General features: G+C 41.7%; 1 protein-coding gene across 1 annotated transcript in view; it reads right to left on the minus strand.

The window, feature by feature from the left end:
• DNAH10 (dynein axonemal heavy chain 10) overlaps positions 1 to 24,106 on the minus strand; it is a 194,262-nt gene that overhangs the window by 128,561 nt on the left and 41,595 nt on the right. The window contains exons 13-24 of the mRNA XM_053589697.1: positions 23,491 to 23,667; positions 22,070 to 22,195; positions 20,422 to 20,594; positions 19,343 to 19,494; positions 16,711 to 16,875; positions 15,777 to 15,984; positions 13,005 to 13,161; positions 8,529 to 9,005; positions 8,254 to 8,412; positions 2,778 to 2,894; positions 2,594 to 2,696; positions 585 to 763 (exon numbers count right to left, since the gene is read on the minus strand). Coding sequence (XP_053445672.1) covers positions 585 to 763; positions 2,594 to 2,696; positions 2,778 to 2,894; positions 8,254 to 8,412; positions 8,529 to 9,005; positions 13,005 to 13,161; positions 15,777 to 15,984; positions 16,711 to 16,875; positions 19,343 to 19,494; positions 20,422 to 20,594; positions 22,070 to 22,195; positions 23,491 to 23,667 — 2,193 coding nt within the window. The remainder of the gene's footprint in view (positions 1 to 584; positions 764 to 2,593; positions 2,697 to 2,777; positions 2,895 to 8,253; positions 8,413 to 8,528; positions 9,006 to 13,004; positions 13,162 to 15,776; positions 15,985 to 16,710; positions 16,876 to 19,342; positions 19,495 to 20,421; positions 20,595 to 22,069; positions 22,196 to 23,490; positions 23,668 to 24,106) is intronic.

Raw genomic sequence — 24,106 nt, forward strand, 5'->3', positions numbered from 1 at the left:
GTCTTTGTTGGGGGCTTAAGGAGGGCAGAGACAGGGAGACATGACTCCGTTCCCAACCCTGCACTCCCACCAGTACCGCACTGAGTTGTAAAAGACTAAGTCAACCGAGGAATGAATGAATGAGCAGCATGCATTTGCCCAGGGAACATATACCAAAGAGAGGAGCTTCAATGACATGACATTCGCTACTTTTAATTTCCACTTGCAACCAAACCCTTTTCTCCACAACTTTGCCAAGCCCTTCATCTCCAAAACAGAAGTTTCTCTTTTATGATGGTGGCAAAATACATATAACATAAAATTTACCATTTCAACCATTTTAAAATGTATAATTCCATGACATCAAGTACATTTACAATGTTAGGTAACCAATCACCAATAACTACTTCCAGAACTTTCTCAACATCCTAAATGGAAACCCTGTCTCCACGGGCAATCACTTCCTGATCCCTGCCCTGCAGCTACAATGAGTATTTGTATGAAATCTGACCCAAGCTCTTTACTGTGGTGGCATCCCAGTCCACGGGGCCTAGCTAATTCCCACATCCCCTTCAGTGACGCTGTACCTGTCGGGAGATGCTCACCTTTAGTCCTGCATAGAGATCATAAATCATCCTCAGCCCATTCACCTCCTTCTGCACCTTGACTAGCTCTGGATACATCGTAATAGGAAGATCAAAAAGTTTCTCAGCGTTCGCCAACTCCTGACGGTTCCTTTCATGTTTTGCCAGCTCTCTTTCAAATTCACCCAGAAGCTCCATTCCTAGTCAATAAACACATGGATGAACAAATAAATAAAATGATAAGGTATACACAATTGAATGAGAAAGCATGAATACTGTACACAAATTGTAATTCCATCATCAGAGAAGGCAAATTAAAAATTATTAGACTTTGGCTCTGAGCCTGTAAGCTCAGTGGCTAGGGCGCCGGCCACATACATTGGAGCGGGCAGGTTTGAATCCAACCCAGGAAGCTAAACAACAATGGCAACTGCAACACCAACAACAACAAAAATAGCCGGGCGTTGTGGCAGGAGCCTGTAGTCCCAGCTACTTGGGAGGCTGAGGCAAGACAATCACTTGAGCCCAAGAGTTTGAGGTTGCTGTGAGTGTGACGCCACAGCACTCTACCGAAGATGACATATTGAGACTGTCTCAAAAAAAAAAAAAAAAAAAGAATTATCAGACTTTATTACTCCATCACTAAAACCAAAGGGCCAGTGACATCTACAGGCTTCTCCAGTTAGAAAATTCTGTCTAGGCTTGGCGCCTGTGGCTCAAGCAGCTAAGGTACCAGCCATATACACCTGAGCTGGTGGGTTTGAATCCAGCTGGGCCCGCCAAACAACAAAGACAGCTGCAACCAAAAAATAGCCAGGCAATGTGGTGGGTGCCTGTAATCCCAGCTACTTGGGGGGCTGAGGCAGGAGAATCACTTGAGCCCAAGAGTTTGAGGTTGCTGTGAGCTTGATGCTACAGCACATAGTGAGACTCTGTCTCAAAAAAAGGGTGACATAGTGAGACTGTCTCAAAAAAAAAAAAAGAAAGAAAGAAAGAAAGAAAATTCTGTCTAATTCTTGCACCCAGAGTATATGAAATGAGGCTATTTTAAGAGAATCTGAGCTGGCCTCTCTCACCCATCCTTTGCTGCCCCATTTTGAGAACTTGGTCACCACACTGATAATGCTCCCCACACATTCGAATTCACGATTCTACACTCTCTGCCACGACTTCACATCACTGAGTCACCACTCACAAACCCCCCATCCAAAATGCCATGTTTTCAAGATGCCTTTTCTGAGTATCTCTAAATAGAAGCGACCCTATTTCTTCTGAATCCCAAGCAATCATTGGTTTGTACCAGTCTCATGGTATTCATAAAATCCTCTTTAGAATAAGAATGTTAGTATTTTTAATCTTGTCACCCTTTTAGCCCATGTTACTTGCAAGGCATAAGACAAACATAAAGTAGTTGAGGACCTAAGTCCAAAGAATAAATACAACAGGAATAAAGCAGTGAGACCTTGGAAGGATACAGGTTGCATTTATAAAGGCAGAGGCTGGCATTTAAGATTTCTGATGGCGCTCCTACAGGGAGAACACTTTCCCTGATGCCTTCACAAAGGAGGCATTCAGAGCTCAGTGAAGGAATTGGTCTAGCTTTTCATATAAGTAACCACTGAAAACATCCAAGATAAACGTATTTGTGGAAAAACCAATATTTATATTTCAGCACAATGACCACCTCCTGTGACATTCGTTTTTTGTTGTTGTTGTTGTTGTTGTTGTTGAGACAGTCTCACTTTACCTCCGTAGAGTGCCATGACATCACAGGACTCACAGCAACCTCCAACTCCTGAGCTTACACTATTCTCTTGCCTCAGCCTCTCAAGCAGCTGGGACTACAGGTGCCTACCACAATGCCTGGCTATTTTTTTGTTGCAGTTTGGCCGGGGCTGGGTTTGAACCTGCCACCCTCGGTATATGGGGCTGACGCCCTACTCACTGAGCCACAGGCACCGCCCCTCCTGTGACATTCTTAAGCAAAACATACTCAAATCTCTCAGGAAGACCAACATGCATCTTCTTACCTTTATCAAGATCGTCACCAACAGAACCAGGACCTTCACTGTAAAAACGTTTTGCAAACTCCTCTACCTCAGTTCGGTAGTTCATTATTTCGCCTCGAGTAATCTGCAAAAAATAAGATTACCTTGATTTAACCCAAATACATTTTTCAACATCTTTACTCAGAATGTAAAATTGAAAAGGTACCTCTGTGAAAGTTTTCTTTATGCCCCCAAGAGTATGCTCCACAGTCACTGAATCATTAAACAGAGAGGACCACATGCTCTCGATCTTGTCAACCAGCTCCCTCTCTGCATCTGAAGGCTAATTAGGAAAAAAAAAAAAGAACAAATAATAAATGATCAGCAGGCCAGTGGCTCACGCCTGTAATCCTAGCACTCTGGGAGGCCAAGGTGGGTGGATTGCCTGAGCTCACAGGTTCAAGACAGCTGGAATCAAAGCAAGACCTCATCTCTAAAAATAGCCGGGTGTTGTGGCAGGCGCCTGTAGTCCAAGCTACTTGGGGGGCTGAGGCAAGAGAATTGCTTAAGCCCAAGAGTTTGAGATTGCTGTGAGCTGTAACGCCATGGCACTCTACCCAGGGTGACGGCTTGAGACTCTGTCTCAAAAACTAAAAATAAAAATAAATGATCAGCAATTTGGAATTGAAATTTATGGTCAAAGATACTTCCTAGAGACTCCTACTTCTGGTAACAGCAGGCTAGGAAATTTGAATCAACCGAAAAAGCAGGTTAAAATAATAAAATTATATTTTTATAATCAAAATCAGGATAAATTTTTTTCTTTGAGACAGAGTCTCAAACGTGGGTAGAATAATGTGACATCAGTGTAGCTGAGCCTCCCGAGTAGCTGGACTACAGGTATGTGCCACCATGCCCAGCTAGTTTTTTCTATTTTTAGTAGAGACAGGGTCTCAAACTCCTGAGCTCACAGGATCCACCCACCTTGGCCTCCCAGAGTGCTAGGATTTACAGGCATGAGCCACTGTGCTGGGCCAGGACAAATGATTTTTTTTAATTAATTGATATTCAGAGATATCCTAGAGAGATATGCCCTTCATAAACTAAACCCCAACTTCAAATCAACCTGATCTTGTATTAGGATTTAACTATTGTTAAATAGTTAAAACTAAACCCCAACTTCAGATCAACTTGATCTTGTATTAGGATTTTAACTTGGCCTGCTAATGTGCCCAGTTGTGCTATCTGTTAAAAACCAAAATAAATCTCCTCTGATAAAATACAACATCATCCAGCGCATCCAATTCTCTCTACAATTTATCACATACTCTCAAAGAATTCAATTAGAGCTGGGCGCAGTGGCTCACGCCTATAATCCTAGCACTTGGGAGGCTGAGGTGGGTGGATTGCCTGAGCTCATAGGTTTGAGACCAGCCTGAGCCAGAGCAAGACCTCGTCTCAAAAAACAGCCAGGCGTTGTGGCAGGTGCCTGTAGTCCCAGCTACTTGGAAGGCTGAGGCAACAGAATTGCTCGAGTCCAAGAGTTGGAGGTTGCGCTGAGCTATGACACCACGGCACTCTACCGAGGGCAACAAAATGGGACTCTGTCTCCAAAAAAAAAAAAAAGAATTCAATCAGGAATATCAGGTATATAAGGATATGAAAGGATTTAAATGAAACCAAGAGATTCCAGATGATATAAACAGACCATAATGGAGTTATAAGACAAATAATTTAAAATAATTTTACATAATAGAATAAAGGAAACAAAAGACAAAAAGAAAATTGCAAATTTTACCAGAGAACAGAAAATTTGTTTTGAAATGGGAATTCTAGAATTGATAATTATAATGCTTGGAATTAAAAGGTCAAAGGATTGGTTAAGGAACCAGCAAAAACAGATCAGATACAACCAAACAATAAATAAATGACCTAAACTTTCAGTTCGCTAATTTACTAAGAGAATGTTAGCTGTATAGAATCTAACTGAGAAGGTCTAATTCATGGGGCATTGGAGTCCCACAAGAAAAGAAAAAATAAAGCTTCCCTGGTGGTCTAGTGGTTAGGGAAAAAAAAAATAAAGCAAAAGCTGTTAATTTTCCCAAATAGTTAAAGACATCAACCTGCAGATTTAAAAATTACTACAAATCCAGGGCGGCGCCTGTGGCTCAGTCGGTAGGGCGCTGGCCCCATATGCCGAGGGTGGCGGGTTCAAACCCGGCCCCAGCCAAACTGCAACCAAAAAATAGCCGGGTGTTGTGGTGGGCACCTGTAGTCCCAGCTACTTGGGAGGCTGAGGCAAGAGAATCGCTTAAGCCCAAGAGTTGGAGGTTGCTGTGAGCTGTGTGAGGCCACGGCACTCTACCGAGGGCTATAGGATGAGACTCTGTCTCTACAAAAAAAAAAAAAAAAAATTACTACAAATCCCAAACAGGATTTAAAACCAAAGAAAACAATGGTCAGGTCCAGTGGCTCACACCTGTAATCCCAGCATTGGGGAGGCTGAGGCAGGAGGATTGCTTGACCAGGGGTTCACAAGACAAACCCAGTTAATGCTGCAATACTCCATTTCTACAAAAAATTTTAAAAATTGAGCAGTGCCTGTAGCTCAGAGGAGTAGAGCGCTAGCCCTATATACAAGAGGTGGTGGGTTCAAACCCAGCCCAGGCCAAAAACTGCAAAAAAAATAATAATTTAAAAATTAACTGGGTTCTGTGGCATGTGCCTGTGGCCCCAGCTACGGGGGGCAGGAGAGGGGGGGCTAAAGTGGAAGGATCACTCAAACCCAGAAATTTGAGGCTTCAGTGAGCTGTGGTGGTACCACTGCACTCTAGCCTGGGTGACAATGCAGGACCTTGTCTCAAAAGAAATTTCAGAAAGACCTGAATAAAGAGAGAGGGCAAACATGTTCATGGATAAGAAAACTCAGTAATATAAGAATATCCTTTTGCCTCAAATAAATAAAAAATTAATTAAAAAATAAATAAAGTGCTACCAGACCTAAGACTGTACTATAAATCAATAGTGATCAAAACAGCATGGTACTGGCACAAAAGCAGAGAAGTAGATGTCTGGAACAGAATAGAGAACCAAGAGATGAATCCAGCTACTTACCATTATTTGATCTTTGACAAGCCAATTAAAAACATTCAGTGGGGAAAAGATTCCCTGTTTAACAAATAGTGCTGGGTAAACTGGCTGGCAACCTGTAGAAGATTGAAACCGGACCCACACCTTTCACCATTAACTAAGATAGACTCTCACTGGATAAAAGATTTCAACTTAAGACATGAAACTATAAAAATACTTGAAGAAAGTGCAGGGAAAACTCTTGAAGGAATCGGTCTGGGTGAATATTTTATGAGGAGGACTCCCCAGGCAATTCAACCAGTATCAAAAATACACTACTGGGACCTGATCAAACTAAAAAGCTTCTGCACAGCCAAGAACATAGTAAGTAAAGCAAGCAGACAGCCCTCAGAATAGGAGAAAATATTTGCAGGTTATACCTCCGATAAAGGTCTAATAACCAGAATCTACAGAGAACTCAAACGTATTAGCAAGAAAAGAACACGTGATCCCATCTCAGGGTGGGCAAGGGACTTAAAGAGAAACTTCTCTAAAGGAGACAGACGCACAATCTACAAACACATGAAAAAAAGCTCATCATCCTTAATCATCAGAGAAATGCAAATCAAAACTACTTTGAGACATCACCTAACCCCAGTAAGAGTAGCCCACATAACAAAATCCCCAAACCAGAGATGTTGGCGTGGATGTGGAGGAAAGGGCACACTTCTACACTGCTGGTGGGAATGCCCACTAATACGTTCCTTCTGGAAGGATGTTTGGAGAATACTTAGAGACCTAAAAATAGACCTGCCATTCGATCCTATAATTCCTTTACTAGGTTTATACCCAGAAGACCAAAAATCACAATATAACAAAGACATCTGTACCAGAATGTTTATTGCAGCCCAATTCATAATTACTAAGTCATGGAAGAAGCCCAGGTGTCCATCGACCCACGAATGGACTAGCAAATTGTGGTACATGTATACCATGGAATATTATGCAGCCTTAAAGAAAGATGGAGACTTTACCTCTTTCATGTTTACATGGATGGAGCTGGAACATATTCTTCTTAGCAAAGTATTTCAGGAATGGAAGAAAAAGTATCCAATGTACTCAGCTCTACTATGAAGCTAAATTATAGCTTTCACATGAAGGCTACAACCCAACTATAGCACAAGACTATGGGGAAAGGGCCAAGGAAGGGGAAGGGAGGGGGGAGGTTTTGGTGGAGGGAGGGTCATGGGTGGGGCCACATCTACGGTGCATCTTAGAATGGGTACAGGCGAGACTCACTAAATGCAGAATACAAATGCCTACACACAGTAACTAAGAAAATGCCATGAAGGCTACGCTGAACAGTTTGATGAGAATATTTCAGATTGTATATGAAACCCACACATTGTACCCCTTGATTGCACTAATGTACACAGCTATGACTTAACAATAAAAATAAATAAATTCAAAAAATATATATCTGCACTCAAGTCTGATGATAGTAATAATTACAGAAAACACTGGATACTAAGCAAGTTATTGTATTAATCTTCCTGCATGTAACCATTAAAAACCATACCTCTGCTAAAAAATAAATAAATAAATAAAAATAAATAAATAAATAAATAAAGCTTCCCTGGTAGTCTAGTGATTAGAAAAAATAATAATAAAAACAAAACAAGAATAAAGCAAAGCTGTTAATTTTCCCAAATCGTTAAAGAAAACTCTACAGAATCAATGCAATGCTAATCAAAATCTCAACTGCTGTTGTTGGAATCTGACAAACTGATTCTTTGTGTGTGTGCGTGACACACAGCACACAGTGCAAAATCCTTGGTTACCCTGATCCTCCTATTGTTTCTCTGATACAAACCAGAGGAAGCAAAGTCTGACAAAATCTACTTGATTGAAGGAGAAATACAAACCAGAGAGGAGAAACAAATAGATACTGTAAGTCTAGATTTGCATAACATTTGCATTTCGGCCTTTACGTTGCTTCACTGCCTCAAACCTCAGCATCCCTCACCTCCAAGGGTGTGGCACCCTCAACCCCTCCAATGAGCAGTAGACCTGGGCTGAAAGCTTGAGACCTTCTCATTGGAAAAATGCACAGTACACAAAATTTCACATACAATTTCGGGGAGAGCCCAGACCCCCTCAAATTCGTCTATGGACTTTGAAAGGTCCTTGGAACCCACATTTAATAACCCTAAACAAAGCAAGACTAATCAAATTATTGCTGACCATTTTCTTCATCATTTTAGATCTTCTCTCTCTTACCATTTTTGCAAGAGCTCTTTACTTATTAAAGGAAATTAATGCTAAAAAAAAAAGAAAAGAAAAAGAAAGTAAGAAAGTAAGAGGTAGAAATCAAAATGATACACAGTTACAGACCCATCCACCTGAGCTAAGAAAGAGCAAGAAATAATCTTTGTTATCATAATCTTATTATCAAGTAATAAGTTGTAAGCATAGAGTGACCCCATAGGTATTTGGAGTCACTCTACATTTACAACTTATTACTTGAAGTCACTTATTTGGAAACAAGTGTATGGCAGTGTCCTTGAGACATATTTCTGAAAAGCGTTTTAGGAGTGAAGGCAAAATGCATAAGAAAACAGAAGTTGACTCACAAAGAGGTTATACATTGCCATGGTGCGGTACCGCTCCTGCACGTCCCTGTATCTTAGTTCCATGACTAACGATTTACTTCTAATTTCTGCAATTGTTGCGAGGACAAACTTGAGATCTTCAAGGGTAGTGGGGCTCTTCTTAAGGTTTCTGGCCAGGTGCTATAAAAAAAAGTTCAAAGGACACTAAATAAATAGAAAAAAAAAAAACAGTAATAGTACAAATGAAGCCCAACCTTCACGAAAAGTCGTTTTCTTTACGCAGAACAATTGAGTACCTCGATTTCCTCTTGGAGATTATAGAGCTCCTCCTTTGCTGACTCGTTGAGAAGTTTTCCAAGAGAAATCACCCAGGACTTGGCGTTTTCCTGCACGGTGTTTGCCAGAGGCCCTAGTTGAAGCCTAATGCAATGTTCCTCTTTAATTAGAGAGTAGCGCATGACCTCATAGGCTATCTTGGAATAGAACTGCAACTTTTCGTCATATGCTACACAAGCGGGTTTCTTGGCCGCAAATTTCTCCATCACAATAGCTTTGTCCAATTTCCAGAGTGGCCGATACCGCTTCCATTTTTGCAGATACTTCATAAGACTGACCAGAATCCTGTGGATATTTTGTGGGATCATAACAGCTTGTTCAATTATCTGAGGGTTCAGAGAAATGTCATTGTAAAAGCTTATTATAACAGTTTCTTCTTCCTCCCCCTTCTGAGGTGGGCATTCAATGCAGCTGCCATTCATCCATCGAACAAAATGCTGGCAAAATAAGAATTGGGGGGAAACATAGTATTTGAATATTTATTTTGCCTCCTAGGAACATTTTAGTATTCAGTGATAAGTCTTACCTAGTAAATCATTTTATTATTAATAAACTGTCCTACATGACAAAAATGACTACAATAACCTTTGTTCTCCCATCAAGAGATGGACTCTATTGCCCCGTCCTGGACTAGTTTGTGACTTAATTTGACCCGGTGGAAAGGGGCAGAAGTGGCATTATACAAGTTCCAAGCCAAGGATGCAAGAAGCCCTGCAGCTCCCACACTCATGCTCTTGAACCTTTGCAGCTACCGGATGTCTAAGCTTGAGGTAGCCTACCAGATGATAATAAGCCGTTCACGAGAGAACCAAGGTGCCCCATCCAAAAGCCAGCCAATCATCAGAGCTGTGCTTGAGGTCATCAACTGCTAGACACATAAGTAAGCACAGCCAAGGCCAGAAGAATCACTCAGCAAAGCCTTGCCCACAGAACTCGGAGCTAAATCATCACTGTTTAAGCCACTAAGATTTGAAGTGGCTTATTACATAATGTAAGCTAACTACGCTGTAAATGAAGAAAACAATATTGTTTCCATGTTCACAGATGAGGAAATACAAAGAGGCTACATGACTGCTTAGTGTCACAGAACAAATCTGCTAATTTGGCGTCTTCCTGCTTCATAGTCAAGGCTCTCTTTTCTTTTAATCAAGTGTGATTCATAACAGCAAACCATGCATGTGTTACGTATAACTGTTCTGGACAAAAGTTTTACCATCTGTAAAATGTGAATAACAACTACTACTTCTACTTCTAATATTACTAATAGTAATGCTAATACTAATAATAGCTAATATTTATTTAGAGCTACTGGTTGCCAAACTCTTCAAATGAGTTACATAAGTTAATCCTTCCAACAGCTCGAGAAAGTAAATTGTGTTATCATTTCCACTGAATCGAAAAGTTAATTCAGATCCTAGCTAGAAAACTTTTCCTCATTTTTTCAACTGTGAAATATAAATCATGAAGATCAAAGAGATGCTGCAATTAAGCCATATTAAGTGACCTAGTCACACATGTTCATTTGCAGAAATTTATTTTAATGGAATATATTCTAACATTTTCCTAGAGAATATATAAAAATTATTTTCATTTAAAAGAAAAAATTTACAAAGACAAAGTAATACAGGCTTCACCGAGAGCCCCAAATCCATCTATTAGTAATGAGGAAAGTTAAATGAGCATAAAATATTGTGATTAATATTCATAACATCTTATAGACCATCTTTCCTATTTATTTACCCCCGGAAAATTGTTGTTTCCCTGTACAAAGACTCTATGATATAGCACCTGTAAGTTAAGAGAATTTATGCAACAGAGGCTTAACAAATAACTATATTAGCATGGATTATAAAACATGTACAATTTATTCATTTTCAAGTACAATGAAATGAAATTCTCTATGCATCATGTCTACATTTATTTTTATACTCCCCCAAAATGCCTGAATCATCTCTAACTTGCTGAACAAACCAAATGAAGAGAAAAATGTCAATATGTTGAGGGGGCATGATGTCCCTTATGCACAAATATGGTCCTATTTCCTCACCTTTTATAAGACATAAACTGTGGGATATCTGCCAACAGACAGTCAGAAACATTTACTGAAAACAAACTATGAGCTAAACATTCTTCTCCGTGCTAGGGATTCAAAAGAGAACAAACGGCAGGTGCAGTGGCTCACACCTGTAATCCTAGCATTCTGGGAGACTGAGGCAGGAGGATTGCTTAAGCCCAGGAGTTAGAGACTATAGCGACCTATGATGACGCCACCGTATACTAGCTTAGACAAAAGAGGAAGACTCTATCTCAAAATCTTTTAAAAAGTGAACAAAAGGGTGGCGCCCATGGCTCAGTGAGTAGGGCACCCACCCCATATACCAAGGGTGGCGGGTTCGAACCTGGCCCTGGCCAAACTGCAAAACAAAAAAAATAAAATAGGCAGGCATTGTGGCGGGTGCCTGCAGTCCCAGCTACTTGGGAGGCTGAGGCAAGAGAATTGCCTAAGCCCAAGAGCTGGAGGTTGCTGTGAGCTGTGATGCCACAGCACTCTACCAAGGGCGACAAAATGAGACTCTGTCTCTAAAAAAAAAAAAAAAGTGAACAAAATACTCAAGTTCTATATTCTCAAGCAACTTGCAGGCTAGTGGCCTGAAGAGAGTCAAAAGAAAAAATTAGCAAGAGAATGAGAAAGAAAAGGTGAGATAGTGTTAAGTGGAAGGAAGAGAATGGAAGGGGGTGATAGGATAGTGAAGAACAAGGAGAGGGCAGAAGTAAAGATCTGGGCTAGAGCCACTGTCTCAGAGGAACTTGTGTTACCTGCTGGAGGTACAAGACAACTGCCAGGGGAGCTAAGCACAGAGGCTTCACAAAGGTATTCAGTAATTCTAAGTGTAATTAAAAGTCATGAGGGGCGGCGCTTGTGGCTCAAGGAGTAGGGCGCCGGTCCCATATGCCGGAGGTGGTGGGTTCAAACCCAGCCCCGGCCAAAAAAAAAAAAAAAAAGTCATGAGAAGAGTGGCTCAGCACCCCTAGCACAGTGGTTACGGTGCCAGCCACATACACGGAAGTTGGTGGGTTCAAACCCAGCCTGGGCCGGCTAAAAACAACAATGACAACTGCAACAAAAAACAGCTAGGTATTGCGGCAAGCACCTGTAGTCTCAGCTACTTGGGAGGCTAAGGCAAGAGAATTGCTTAAGCCTGAGAGTTTGAGGTTGCTGTGAGCTGTGATGCCACAGCACTCTATCCAGGGTAACGTAGTGTGACTCTGTCTCAAAAAAATAAATGAATAAATAAAAGTCATGAGGTGGGTATGCAAGGGTGAAAAAATTATTTGTATCTTTTAAAGATAATTCTGACCACCTGCAGTGGCAACTTGGGAGAGGAAGGTGACGTGGTATGTTTGGGAGACTTGCCGACAGGCTGGGTGTTGCTGGATAAGAGAAACAGAGGGGTCGGGGATGGCTCCCAGGTTTCTGAGTTAAGCCATTTGGTTGATTTTGGTGACATTTCCTGAAGTAATGAGAAAACTGGGGCAGGAACACACTGAAAGCCGGGACACTAAGACTTTTATCTTAGACACCCTCTGTCTAAGGTCCAAGGGGGAGATTCAAGCAGACAACTATGTGGATCACTACAGTACGCAGCAGAGAAGCCTGGGCTGTGGACAGAAATGTGGTGGTCCCCTCCACAGTGGTGGTGTTCAAAGCCACAGCACTGGAAAAAAGCAGCAGCTTGGCGGTAGACAGACAGACGCAGCACGTAGCTTGAAAAGAGAAAGTCGAGCCGGGCATTGTGGCGGGCGCCTGTAGTCCCAGCTACTTGGGAGGCTGAGGCAAGAGAATCGCTTAAGCCCAGGAGTTGGAGGTTGCTGTGAGCTGTGTGATGCCATGGCACTCTACCGAGGGCCATAAAGTGAGACTCTGTCTCTACAAAAAAAAAAAAAAAAAAAAAAAAAAAAAAAAAGAAAAGAGAAAGTCGAATGATTGCAAGAGGGACTTTACCTAACAATTGCAATCAGTGTAACCTGGCTTATTGTACCCTCAATGAATCCCCAACAATAAAAAAAAAAAAAAAAAAAAAATAAGAAAGTCGAGAGCAAATTTCTCTAAGTTCCTTTTAATTTTTTCTCCAATGAAAAAAAGGCTTAAACATTATTTGTAGATTTACAGAAGAACCCAATAAAATATATAGAAGGAGAAGGGAAAAATTGAAATGACAACAGAAAGAGAGGATAACACATTAAAACAGAGAGTAGGCAGAACCAGGGTTCGAGACACTCCCAAATTTAGAGCTCTATGAGGAGGAGCCAGGGAGAGACAGAAGACAGGAGGATCCCATGTCCTCCAACTCACAGGAACTTGCTTTCAACACCTGCAGGGCCCAGCCACCTGCAGCGAGGAACTGTCTGAGAAACCACAGCACCTCTGCACTCACCCTGGTGATCTCCACGCAATTCCGGACACAGTGGACGCACATTTTGTCAATCTCATTTGCGTTGGGCTGAAGGATTATCTCAGGAGCAGTCAAAATGGTTTCCGCTTGGAACAAAGGGACGTTTCCAAGGATTAAAGTGTTAAAAGCATGCAAATTCCTGAAAAGGTTAATGAAAATAACTTGAGTACTCACTAGAGTGAAATATACCTAACAATTGCTGGAGATGACCAGGATCATCACAAAAACCACAGTGAGAAGTCCACTACAAGAAACACCACGGGGGTGGGGGGGTGGGGGGGGGGGTGTTGTAATGGATAATCTGAGTTTTGGAATACATTATTTTTGTCCTCAGATTACAGACGTGAGCCACTGTGCCAAGCCTTCCCAGGCTCTCTTTGTGGTCTTTCCTTCTTTCTGTTCCTCCCACCTGCCAAAGGTCCACCTGTGGGTCTTCACATTGGCTCTTGACTTTCCCCATAAAGATCTTCCCCCTCCTCTTTGGGACTCAGCTAAAATTCCACCTTCCTTTGGCCTTTCCTGACTTGACAGTTCCAACAGCCACCCCTGCCATTCTCTCCCCAGAACATTATTCTGTTTTATTTCTTTAGCAGAAATTGTCTTGTCTTTGTCTGTCTCCTTGGGTCTTGCCTTTTTCCCTTATAAAGTTAGAGAACCTTGGCTCAGTGCCCATAGTTCAGTGGTGAGGGTGCCAGCCACGTGTACCGGGGCTGGTGGGTTTGAACCCAGCCCAGGCCTGCTAAACAAAAAATAAATAAATAATAAAGTTAGAGAACCTGAAAGAGAATAGGGGCCTTGTCTATGACCAGGATCTAGTCCCACACTTGACACAGGGCAGGCTCTAATACACCTTGGGATGGATGGATGGATGGATGGATGGATGGATGGATGGATGGATGGATGGATGGATGGATAGAAAAACAGATAGATAAACAGAAGAATAGATGGATAGATAATTAAAGAAATGGATAGATGGATTGATGGATAGATGAATACAAGAGTGAAATAATGGGCAAATGAATGGATGGATGAGTGAATGGAAAGATCAAGGGACAATGTAGCATATTAGAGAGGGAAATACTACAGGAAGTAGCTTCTTCTAAGGGGCTGGTTTATGGAGTCTAAGTTAGAGGCAACAATGAAAAATAAACAAAATATATAGAAAACAGATTTACGTAAAGGATCCTTTTAGCGAAGTTTACCAAACAGGGTCCAGAAAACAAAAAGACCAAAGGTCTTTATTCTATGTATTAATATTTTATTCCAAAGTGGATTTTAGCAGCTCCTAAGAACACCTTAACTGCATTAAGAGATCCTGAAATCAAAGAGGGATGTAAGAAGAAAGGAAGAAGACACTAATCAGGGGAAGCACTGCTGGGGACCTACAGCCCAGGCTCAAATCCCAGCTCCTCCCCTGCAGGCCACGTGGCCCAAGGCAAGACACTCAACACCCCCCCACCACCACCAGTCTGTGTCCTCATCCATGAAAGGGGAGTGAGGATTGGAAAGAGTGGCACAGAGCATGGTGCAGGGGGGTGGTTTCCTCCATGTTGGCCTTAAAAATACTTGTATAGGGCAGTGCCTGTGGCTCAAGGAGTAGGGCGCCGGCCCCATATGCCGGAGGTGGCAGGTTCAAACCCAGCCCCGGCCAAAAACTGAAAATAAATAAATAAATAAACACTTGTATGAAGAATCAAGAGACAAAACTTGTGAATCATAAATACCTATACTCTTGCTGCGTTCAGGCTACAGATTTGGTTCTGGGCTTTCTAGCAGGCAAGGAGAAAGGGAAGTTATGAAGTCAACAACTTGTAGTGTCCCTGTTATTTAAAAACAAAGCAAAACATGAAAGAGGAAAAAGAAAAAGAAAAATGCTTTCTCGGGAAGTTAAGGTTAAAGCGGGTAGTTAGAGGAATCTCTTCTGGGGTTCTTTATAAGGGAGGTGACGTGTGAAATGAACACCACCCTTGACACCATGAACGTAACAGTAATGGTAATGAATTTCACAAGCTTGTTTCTGAGATTGATCCTGTCAGCTTCGCACTCAGAGCAGTTCGTGGACCACCAGTGTGAGGGAGCTTAGGCACTCAGCTCTCAGCTGGTCTCGCTGAGCTGCCTGGCTGCGAGGCCCAGGAGGCCAGGCATGGTGTCTGCTGTGCCAGAGGCTGGCACACGAAACAGGCTTCCAACACACATACATGATATCCAGGGGTGGACTTTAGACCAATAGGAAGAGGGAACAGGTCATGTGTCCTGCAAATCAGCCTCTATCAACAGGAGTGAGGCCATCCTCTGGGATTTTAGTAAATACTGAGTGAAAACAAATCTCTGTTGCTAGCTGCACACAAATACACTCTGTCATTCAGACAGTTGAAGTAGAAAGGGGGATAATTTCTTTTTCAAAATGCCGAGGAGGCTAACAAGAATATAGGCCCAAATAGAAGGTAATCCCCCATCCTAAGGGCCAAAAAGCCATCTTTCTGATTTTTATTTTGTGCCTTGCCACTCCTCTTTAACTGTCCATTTATGTAAAATATTTCCACGTAAACATTGTTTTTAAAACATGCAAGAAGAGGAACTCTAAGCACGGTGGTCCTAGCCCCTGAGGAGATCGAGGCAAGTGGACCCTTTGAACCCAGGAGTTCGAGGCTACAGGGTGCTATGATGGTGCCTGTGGATAAACATCATACTCCAGCCTGAGTGAGTGACAGAGCAATACCCAATCTCTAAAAAATAAAAAGAAGATGAACTTACTTCAGGATGAGCTTTGTCAGGACCTCATACATTCTATTTTCCCAGTATTCATAGTAGGAGGCCAGCTTGGGAGCCTTGCCTGTGTTAGTATGGATGACTAGACCCTCAACTTTGGTCAACAGGGGTCCGATGGCAAGATACCACCGGACCATGTGCTCCACGTCTCTGGCCCTTTCCCGATCAATGTGCTCAAAGAATTCTTTCACGCCTAGAGAGAAAGACATTTGTTACAACTGTGCACAAAGACAGGAAGGACCCTTATGCTAGCTGTATGTCTTTGAAATACACAAACAGCCTCTAACCTCGACCCAAAGAATTAAACAAATCAACACCAGAAGTCAAGACACATCCTGAGCAACAAATAAATGACAAGGGCGGAATGCCCCTTACAGATATAGAAGCACACCACATCCAGTGGGCGGCTTTTCTAGCTTTGGGTGACCTTCTTTTTCTTAAATTCCTTGACTAGCCTAAGAATGTTTTCAGTATCTTGTCTGAACATGTAAATGTGAGCCTATAAAAGCATAATGCACTTTGCTGTTACAAGGTTATCGACCAAAGTGCCACCGATTTTCAGACTCAAGAATTTGTGAAACTATCTCAGCAATACATAAAATACGACAAAAAGTTAAGAATTACCCATGATCATTTCAAGTAAATGACTGAGATCCTTAGGAAGGGTTTTATTTCATTGATTATTTCATTCATTTTATTTATTGCCATGTATATTTATATTTATATCTATATTTATATTTATTGTTTATATTTATATCTATATTTATTATTTATATCTATATGTATATTTATATGCCATGCATATTTATATATCATAAATATATAGATATAGATATAGATATAGATATAGATATATATAACCATGACCCAGAGGTTTATCATTCATTCTGTAACTAGAGCACGGAGAAGTCAGATCTACCTGGGAGTTCTTCCTCACTTTTAGGTGCTGGATATTTAAAGAGATTTATGCCCTCTATTAACATAAGCCTGGAAGAAATTTCATCTGCATTCTTATGAATCTGGTGGACAAGAGATTCGAATTTCCCAATGGCCTGTTTGCACCGAGTTATATAGTCAGCAATACCTTTGGAGAAAAAAGAAAGATATTTGGCTTCCAAGTCTGTCTCCCACAACCCTCCCACCAACATCTGTACCGTTAACATTGGAGTCCCTTCACAGCAAACATCCCACTTGTTCTAACTCCTTGGGTCTGAGAGGTGGCAAAGATCCACCCTGCATCCCTGTGGGACAAGGAATCTGGTGCCCGAATGAACCAAGTGATACATTTCTTCTGTTCTCATTTTAGCACAACTGTGTCTGAATCACCACAGGAGCAGCGGATAGGAGGGGTGAAGAAGATGGAGCCCTGTTGTCTTCCCTTTGCTAATGCTCCCTGGACTCTCCATCTCTGCAACAACCCTAGAGGGCCTGCAGACCCCTAGGCCTGGAACTTAGAGAGGTAAACACCAAGAAGGTAAAAAGGTAAACCTGGGTTAAGTACTTATGACAAGTCTCACAATTTAAATATATATAAGAAAAAAATTCAAGGCTCAGCGCCTGTAGCACAGTGGTTACGGCACCAACCGCATACACCGAGCCTGACGGGTTCAAACCCAGCCTGGCCTGCTAAACGACAATGACAGCTGCAACAAAAATAGCCAGGCATTGTGGTGGGCACCTGTAGTCCCAGCTACTTGGGAGGCTGAGGCAAGAGAATCGCTTAAGCCCAAGAGTTGGAGATGGCTGTGAGCTGTGACGCCACAGCACTCTACCAAGGGTGACATAGTGAGACTGTCTCAAAAAAAAAAAAGAAAAAAATTCGAAATTGATCACAGACTATACTGTAAAACATGAAACTATAACATTTTTAGGGGGAAGAAAGAAGGGAGAAAAGCTTTGAGATCTAAGGAGCGATCTAACACCAAAAACAGGACCCATTAAAGGAGCATTGACAAGTTGGACCTCTCCAAAATTTAAAACTTTTGCCCTACAAAAGGCCCTCCTAAAAGAAAGAAAAGACACACTACACTACAGATTGGGAGAAAATATCTGCAAACCACACATCCAACAAAGGACTAGTATCCAGAATATATAAAGAACTCTGAAAACTCAACAGTGAGAAAATGGGCAGAAGACATAAAAAGACACTTTACTTGAGAGGATATACTCAGCAACGTCGATCGTTACACAATGCAAATCAAACTCAGGACGAGATATCTTTACACCGCTATCAGGCGGCTAAAGTTAAAAAACAGTGACAACACTAAATGCTGGCCAGGATGTGCAGAAACTGAATCACTCAGATATTGCTGATGGCAATGTAAAATGGCAAAGTTAGCCCAAAAAAACAGGGTAACAACTAAAAGAAAAAGGAAAAAAAATAACTAAGCTAAACGTGCAACTAGCGTACAATTCAGCAATCACACTCCTTGGCATTTATCCCATAAAAATGCAAACTCGTGTTCACATAAAACCCTGTACACAGAAGTTTACCGCAGCTTTATTTACAACAGCCTAAACTGGAAACAAACTAGACATCCTTCAAGAGGTGAATGGCTAAATAAACTATAATCCATTGATGACTTAGAGTATTATTTAGTACTACTTAGCAAGTAAAAGAAACAAATTGTTGACATATGCAACGACTCAGATGGCACGCTAGAGAATTAGGCTAAGCAAGAAAAGCCGATCCAAAAAAAGGTTAAATAATATATTATTTCATTTAGATAATAGTCTGGAATAGGACAAAATTACAGAAATGGAGGACAAAATCGTGGTGGCCGGGGTTAAGGAGAGGGAAGTGGATTTGACTGTAACCACTGTGCTCTATCCTGACTGCTTCTGTCCCATTCTCTCGGCCGTGATCTTCTAGTATTGCAAGAAGTCACCACTGGGGAGAGCTGGGGAGACGGCACGCGGGATATCTCTGCAATAATTCTTAGCAACTGCATTCGAATCTATAATTGCCTCCATGTTAATTTTTTAATTAAGAAAAGTAAAGGTCACTTTCTTTCTGGAGGAGAGCACCTTGGGTCTGCAGAGTATGCAAACAGCACTCCTCTCAATTTTGCCCCAAGTGCAGCCTGGATATTGGTTCTAAGTTCCACAGCTGTATTTTATCAACCCTCAAAAATTATTTGGCAACTGTACCTGTAAACATACAAAAATTTTAATTCAAATAAAGCAGCCTGAAAGAATTTTGTGCATCCCAAAGTCTAAAAAACAATAAATAGGCCGGGCACAGTGGCATATACTTGCAATCCCAGCACTTTGGGAGGTTGAGATAAGAGAATCACTTAAGGCTGGCAGTTCAAGACTATCCTGGGCAACATAGCAAGACCCAATCTCTACAAAAAAAATTAAAATTAGCCAGGTGTGATGGCTGATGCCTGCAGTCCCAGCTACTTGGGAGGCTGAGGGAAGAGGATCACTTGAACCCAGGAATTCAAGGCTACAGTGAGCTATGATAACAATACTACATTCCAACCTGGAGATGGCAAAACCCTATCTCCAAAAAAAAAAAAAGGCAATAACAAGATAAATCATATTACCTAGTGAGTTCCAATTCAATCTCTTATATCCAGACCTAAACACTCGGATTAATTCCTGGGAATGATCATCAAGAAGAGTAGTTTCCGCCTCATTTAACGTTCCTATGAGTGTGTGATAATGATCCAACATGCGCTGTATCCCCTCTGTGTACCTGCATGTGATCAATAGGTCATTAACATGAGAAAGTGCACAAGTGAACTCATACAAAGCTTTTGCAATCAGCAGATTACCAAAGACCATGGACAAGTGTGCAACTTTGATCAAGAGAGTTGCAGAAATTTAAAACACCACCTCTCTTTTCACTTTCTGTTTTGAAAAATATTGATAATTTCCAGCCTCAGCAAGAGCAAGACCATTAGCTGGGCATAGTGGTAGGCATCTTTAGTCCCAGCTACTTGGGAGGCTAAGGCAGGAGGATCACCTAAGCCCAGGAGTTTAAGGTTGCTATTAGCTAGGCTGACGCCACTGCACTCTAGCCTGGACAGCAGAATGAGACCCTGTCTCAAAAAGGAAAAAAAAAAAACAGTTTTCATTAAAACTGTTATTTACATTAACATGTAATAGGTTTATTATTGCTCTTTTTAGATTGATAACTAAATCCATATTTTAAACATTTGTTGGCTTTAATTTCTAATGTGGTAAATACTGGAAGTTATAGAATCCATGAAAATGAAAGCTTTGGGGGGGGGGTGGGGGAATCCTTAATAATTTTTAAGAGTGTGAAGAGAGGGCCAGCTGCAGTGGCTCACACCTGTAATCCCACCACTTTTGGAGGCTGAGGCAAAAGGATCACTTGAGGACAGAAGTCTAAAACCATCCTGAGCAACATAGCAAGATCCCATCGCTAAAAAAATTTTTTAAAACTTGGCAGCTGTAGGCCTAGCTACTCTGGAGGCTCAGGCAGGATGATCACTTGAGTCCAGGAATTTGAGGCTACAGTGAGATATGAGGATGCCACTGCAACAGGGCAACAGAGCAAGACCCTGTCTCAAAAAAAAAAAAAAAGAAAGAAAGAAAAAGTGCAAAGGGGTTCCAGACCAAAAAGTTTACAGCTAATTTAAGAGAACAACCTTTTTACCTAAGGAATTTGTCTTCCTGGAGAGCAATATTTCTTGCTAATTCAGGGACAACAAACCCCAGCTGTTCCAAGTACTTTGTTTCATTAATAATTTCTTTGAGCACAGGTGAAAAATTGATGACAAAAACAGTTCCTTTTTCTTGAGTGGAAGGCTCATCGGCAGGGGTAGAAATCTGTGGAAGAGATATTTAAGAGGCTCAGGAAAGACAGACCAGGAGACAATCGCCCTGATCAACGTAATCCAGGTTAAAAGCAAATTTGAAAAAGATAAAACACTGGGCCCTTCACGGAGACACTGGCTAGAACTAGCTGGAAGTACATTGGTGAATAAAGTTTTTAAAGAATTCCATTTAGTCGCAAGGGGTTGAAAAATTGGGTCATTTCCCAGAAAAATAGAGTTCAAGCCTGCAAGGTAGCTCACGTCTATAATCCTAGCACTCTGGGAGGCCGAGTTGGGTGGATTACCTGAGCTCACAGGTTCTTTGAGACCAGCCTGAGCAAGAGCCAGACCTCATCTCTAAAAATAGCCAGGCACTGTGGCAGGTGCCTATAGTCCCAGCTACTTGGGAAGCTGAGGCAAGCTTCTCCCACTACTATCATCTAGGACAAGAGTTGCTATGAGCTATGATGCTGCAGCACTCTACCAAAGATGACAAAGTGAGACTATCTCAAAAAAAAAAAAGGATTCTGGCATCCTTTGAAAAAATGGGAAATTGAATCATGAGAAGCAAGAATAGTCTGAAGTTAGAAAGCAGCAGCCTCTTTTGATAGGCCCTGAGCAGACCAGTTCCCTACAGGGCCTCACCACCCATTTTTGTAGCTATATCAGAATTTCAGGGACCTAAAACTGCCAGGCCATATCTTCCTGTATAACAACTGCGTTTATTGAGCACTCGCTGTATGCCAGGCCCAATGCTAATAAGGATGAATCACATGGATTGGCATTTTTCCCTGTAGGTTATTAATGGTCAACTGGGCCAGGTGCAGTGGCTCATGCCTGTAACTCTAACATCTTGGGAGGTAAGGTGAGAGGATCGCTTGAGCCCAGGAGTTCAAGACCAGCCTGAGGAAGAGCAAGACCCCATCCCTACGAAAAAAAAAAAAAAAAGAAATTAGCTGGATGTGGTGGCCTAAGCCTGTAATCTCAGCTACTAAGGAGGCTATGGCGGGAGGATTGCTTGAGCCCAGGGGTTTGAGGTTGCTGTGAGCAATGATGAAGCCAGGGCACTCTGGCTGTAGCAGAAGAGCAAGACTCTGACCTGGGAAAAAAAGATGGGAGGAGGGCAAGTGACAACTACTTCCATACATGGTTCAACTAATCCTTTTACATGTTTATGTCATCTGATCCGACTCACTTTGTAAGTGGTCAAACTAAGGTTCAGAATTGAGCCTCCTGCCCAAGGAGCCAGTCGGGCTGCCCGTTCCAGCCCGTGTCCTATCCCTACCATTATGCCATGTCTGTTCGCCTTCCTTTTGGCCTCTCCTCTTCTTCCCCATCAATCCTTGCCCTTCTTTGTCTTTGATTTTGGGAATACCTCGTGAGTTTGAACTTCGTGAGTTTGAACAAATCAAATCTCAGGAAAATGAAACAGATACCATTATTTGATGTGACCAAGATCATCTAGGACAAGAGTCTGGAAATAGGCACCTTGGTCAGAAGACTCTTCTTCATGAGGCTTGGGAGGATCTGTTCTGTGGTCTCTCTCCACTGCACGTACTTTTTATCTTCATACTCCTTCATCGTCTTACCCACTTCCATGTATTTTTGTTTGACCTACCAAAGAATTCAGGCAATGGTCATTCCTATTCTTGAAAATAGCATTTTATCATCCCTCTCTACGCACACAAAAATGTATTTTCAAATGATCTATTAACACATTTTGAAGGCCATGTACAGTGGCTCACGCCTGTAATCCTAGTACTCTGGGAGGCTGGGACAGGTGGACTGCTTGAGCTCAGGAGTCCAAGACCAGCCTGAGCAATTGTGAGAGCCTGTCTCTATTAAAAATAGAAAAACTAGCGGGCATTGTGGTGCGTGCCAGTAGTCTCAGCTACTAGGGAGACTGAGGCAAGAGGATTGCTTGAACCCAAGAGTTGCTCTGAGCTATGATGCCTCAGCATTCTGCCCAGGGCAATGGAATGAGACTCTGTCTTAAAAAAAAAAAGAGAGAGAGAGAGAAAGAAAAAAAAAAACCCATTTTGAAAATGGAAGCACAGACTTTCACAAATTTTGGAGGGTCCATTTGGGGTGGTGCGAATTAAAATGTAGGCTGACATAGACTAGCTACTGTAGCCTAGGGGCTGAATTTGATACAGTCCATGAACTAAGAATGATTTTCACATGACTATAGGGATAATTAGGAGTAAACTGAAACAACAATAATCCTTCCCAACATGTGAAAACTACATGAAATTTAAATTGCAACATCCATAAATAGAGTTTTATTGGAACTTGGGCAGGCCTGTTCATATAGGGCTACTTTCTTGCAACAATAGCAACTTGAATAATTGCAAACCCCTGTAATATTTATCTGAATCTTTAAAGAAAAGGCTTGCCAACCTCTGCTATATATATATATAAAACAAATAAAATTCCATGAGTACAGGGGAGGGGTGACATCCAAAAAATAGTGGTCATCCTCCAGAGAGGCTAAAAATCAAGTACAAGAAGGAGCTTACGTGACCAGGACCTGGAAGATGTCCTATGTATTAAGATGCCCAAGAGAAAGAACTCAGAAGTTAGTTTTATGCAGTTTTTGGCCAGGGCTGGGTTTGAACCCGCCACCTCTAGCATATGGGGCCGGCACCCTACTCCTTTGAGCCACAGGCGCCGCCCTCAGAAGTTAGTTTTAAATATGAGCCTAAATCACAGACAATAGAAAAGACCCTCTAACTTGCAGGCATGAATTTGAAAGTAAGCTGCTTCTCACACGGGCAATTCTTCGCAGCCTCTGCAGAGTAGCTGCCACCCAGATCTAAGGACTTTCCCGGAGGAGATCTGGGAGACCGACCTGTATAGGATAAAAGCGTCAAATACAAAAGGAGATAGTTCCACCCAAAGCAACATACTTCCTGTCCTCGTTCACCTTCTAGTATCTCCTCTACTTCTTGAAATCTCAGGATGGTGTGCTTAATTCGATAGAACAGAGATCGTTCCCAGTAGATGGCACCCGCTATTGGAGGGTGGTTCTTGTACAGTGGTGGATTATCAAGGTTCTGGACAAAGATTTTATTGACTATGTCAACCTGAAAAGCAATTAGATATATTCTGTAAAGGATAAACATTCACCATGTCAGCCAAAAGAGACTGAAGTTAAGATCTACATCTTTAAGCAAATGAAAATTGGAATGTCAAGAAATACTCTAACATCAACATACAAAAAAATGTTTTTTACTTACTATTTATTACTTTTTCTTATACTCTCTAGTAATTTTTTCCCTTTGGTTTAACATCCGCAATGCTCCAAACTACCTGCATATATTGGTTTGATTGAATTATTAGAAAGCATGAATTATGTTCTGAACATGACCAGTGGCCAACTCACATTTTAAAAGAAGCATTTCCGTGCTCTCATGTGGATAACTGGATGTGGCAGGCACAACAACAGCTTCCCAAACATGTCTACGGTCCTAATCCCTGAACGTAAGAATGTGTTATATCACACGGAAAAGGAGAAATACAAAT

Source organism: Nycticebus coucang, chromosome 4 (assembly GCF_027406575.1).
Source record: "Nycticebus coucang isolate mNycCou1 chromosome 4, mNycCou1.pri, whole genome shotgun sequence".
In the NCBI taxonomy this organism is placed as follows: Eukaryota; Metazoa; Chordata; class Mammalia; order Primates; family Lorisidae; genus Nycticebus; species Nycticebus coucang.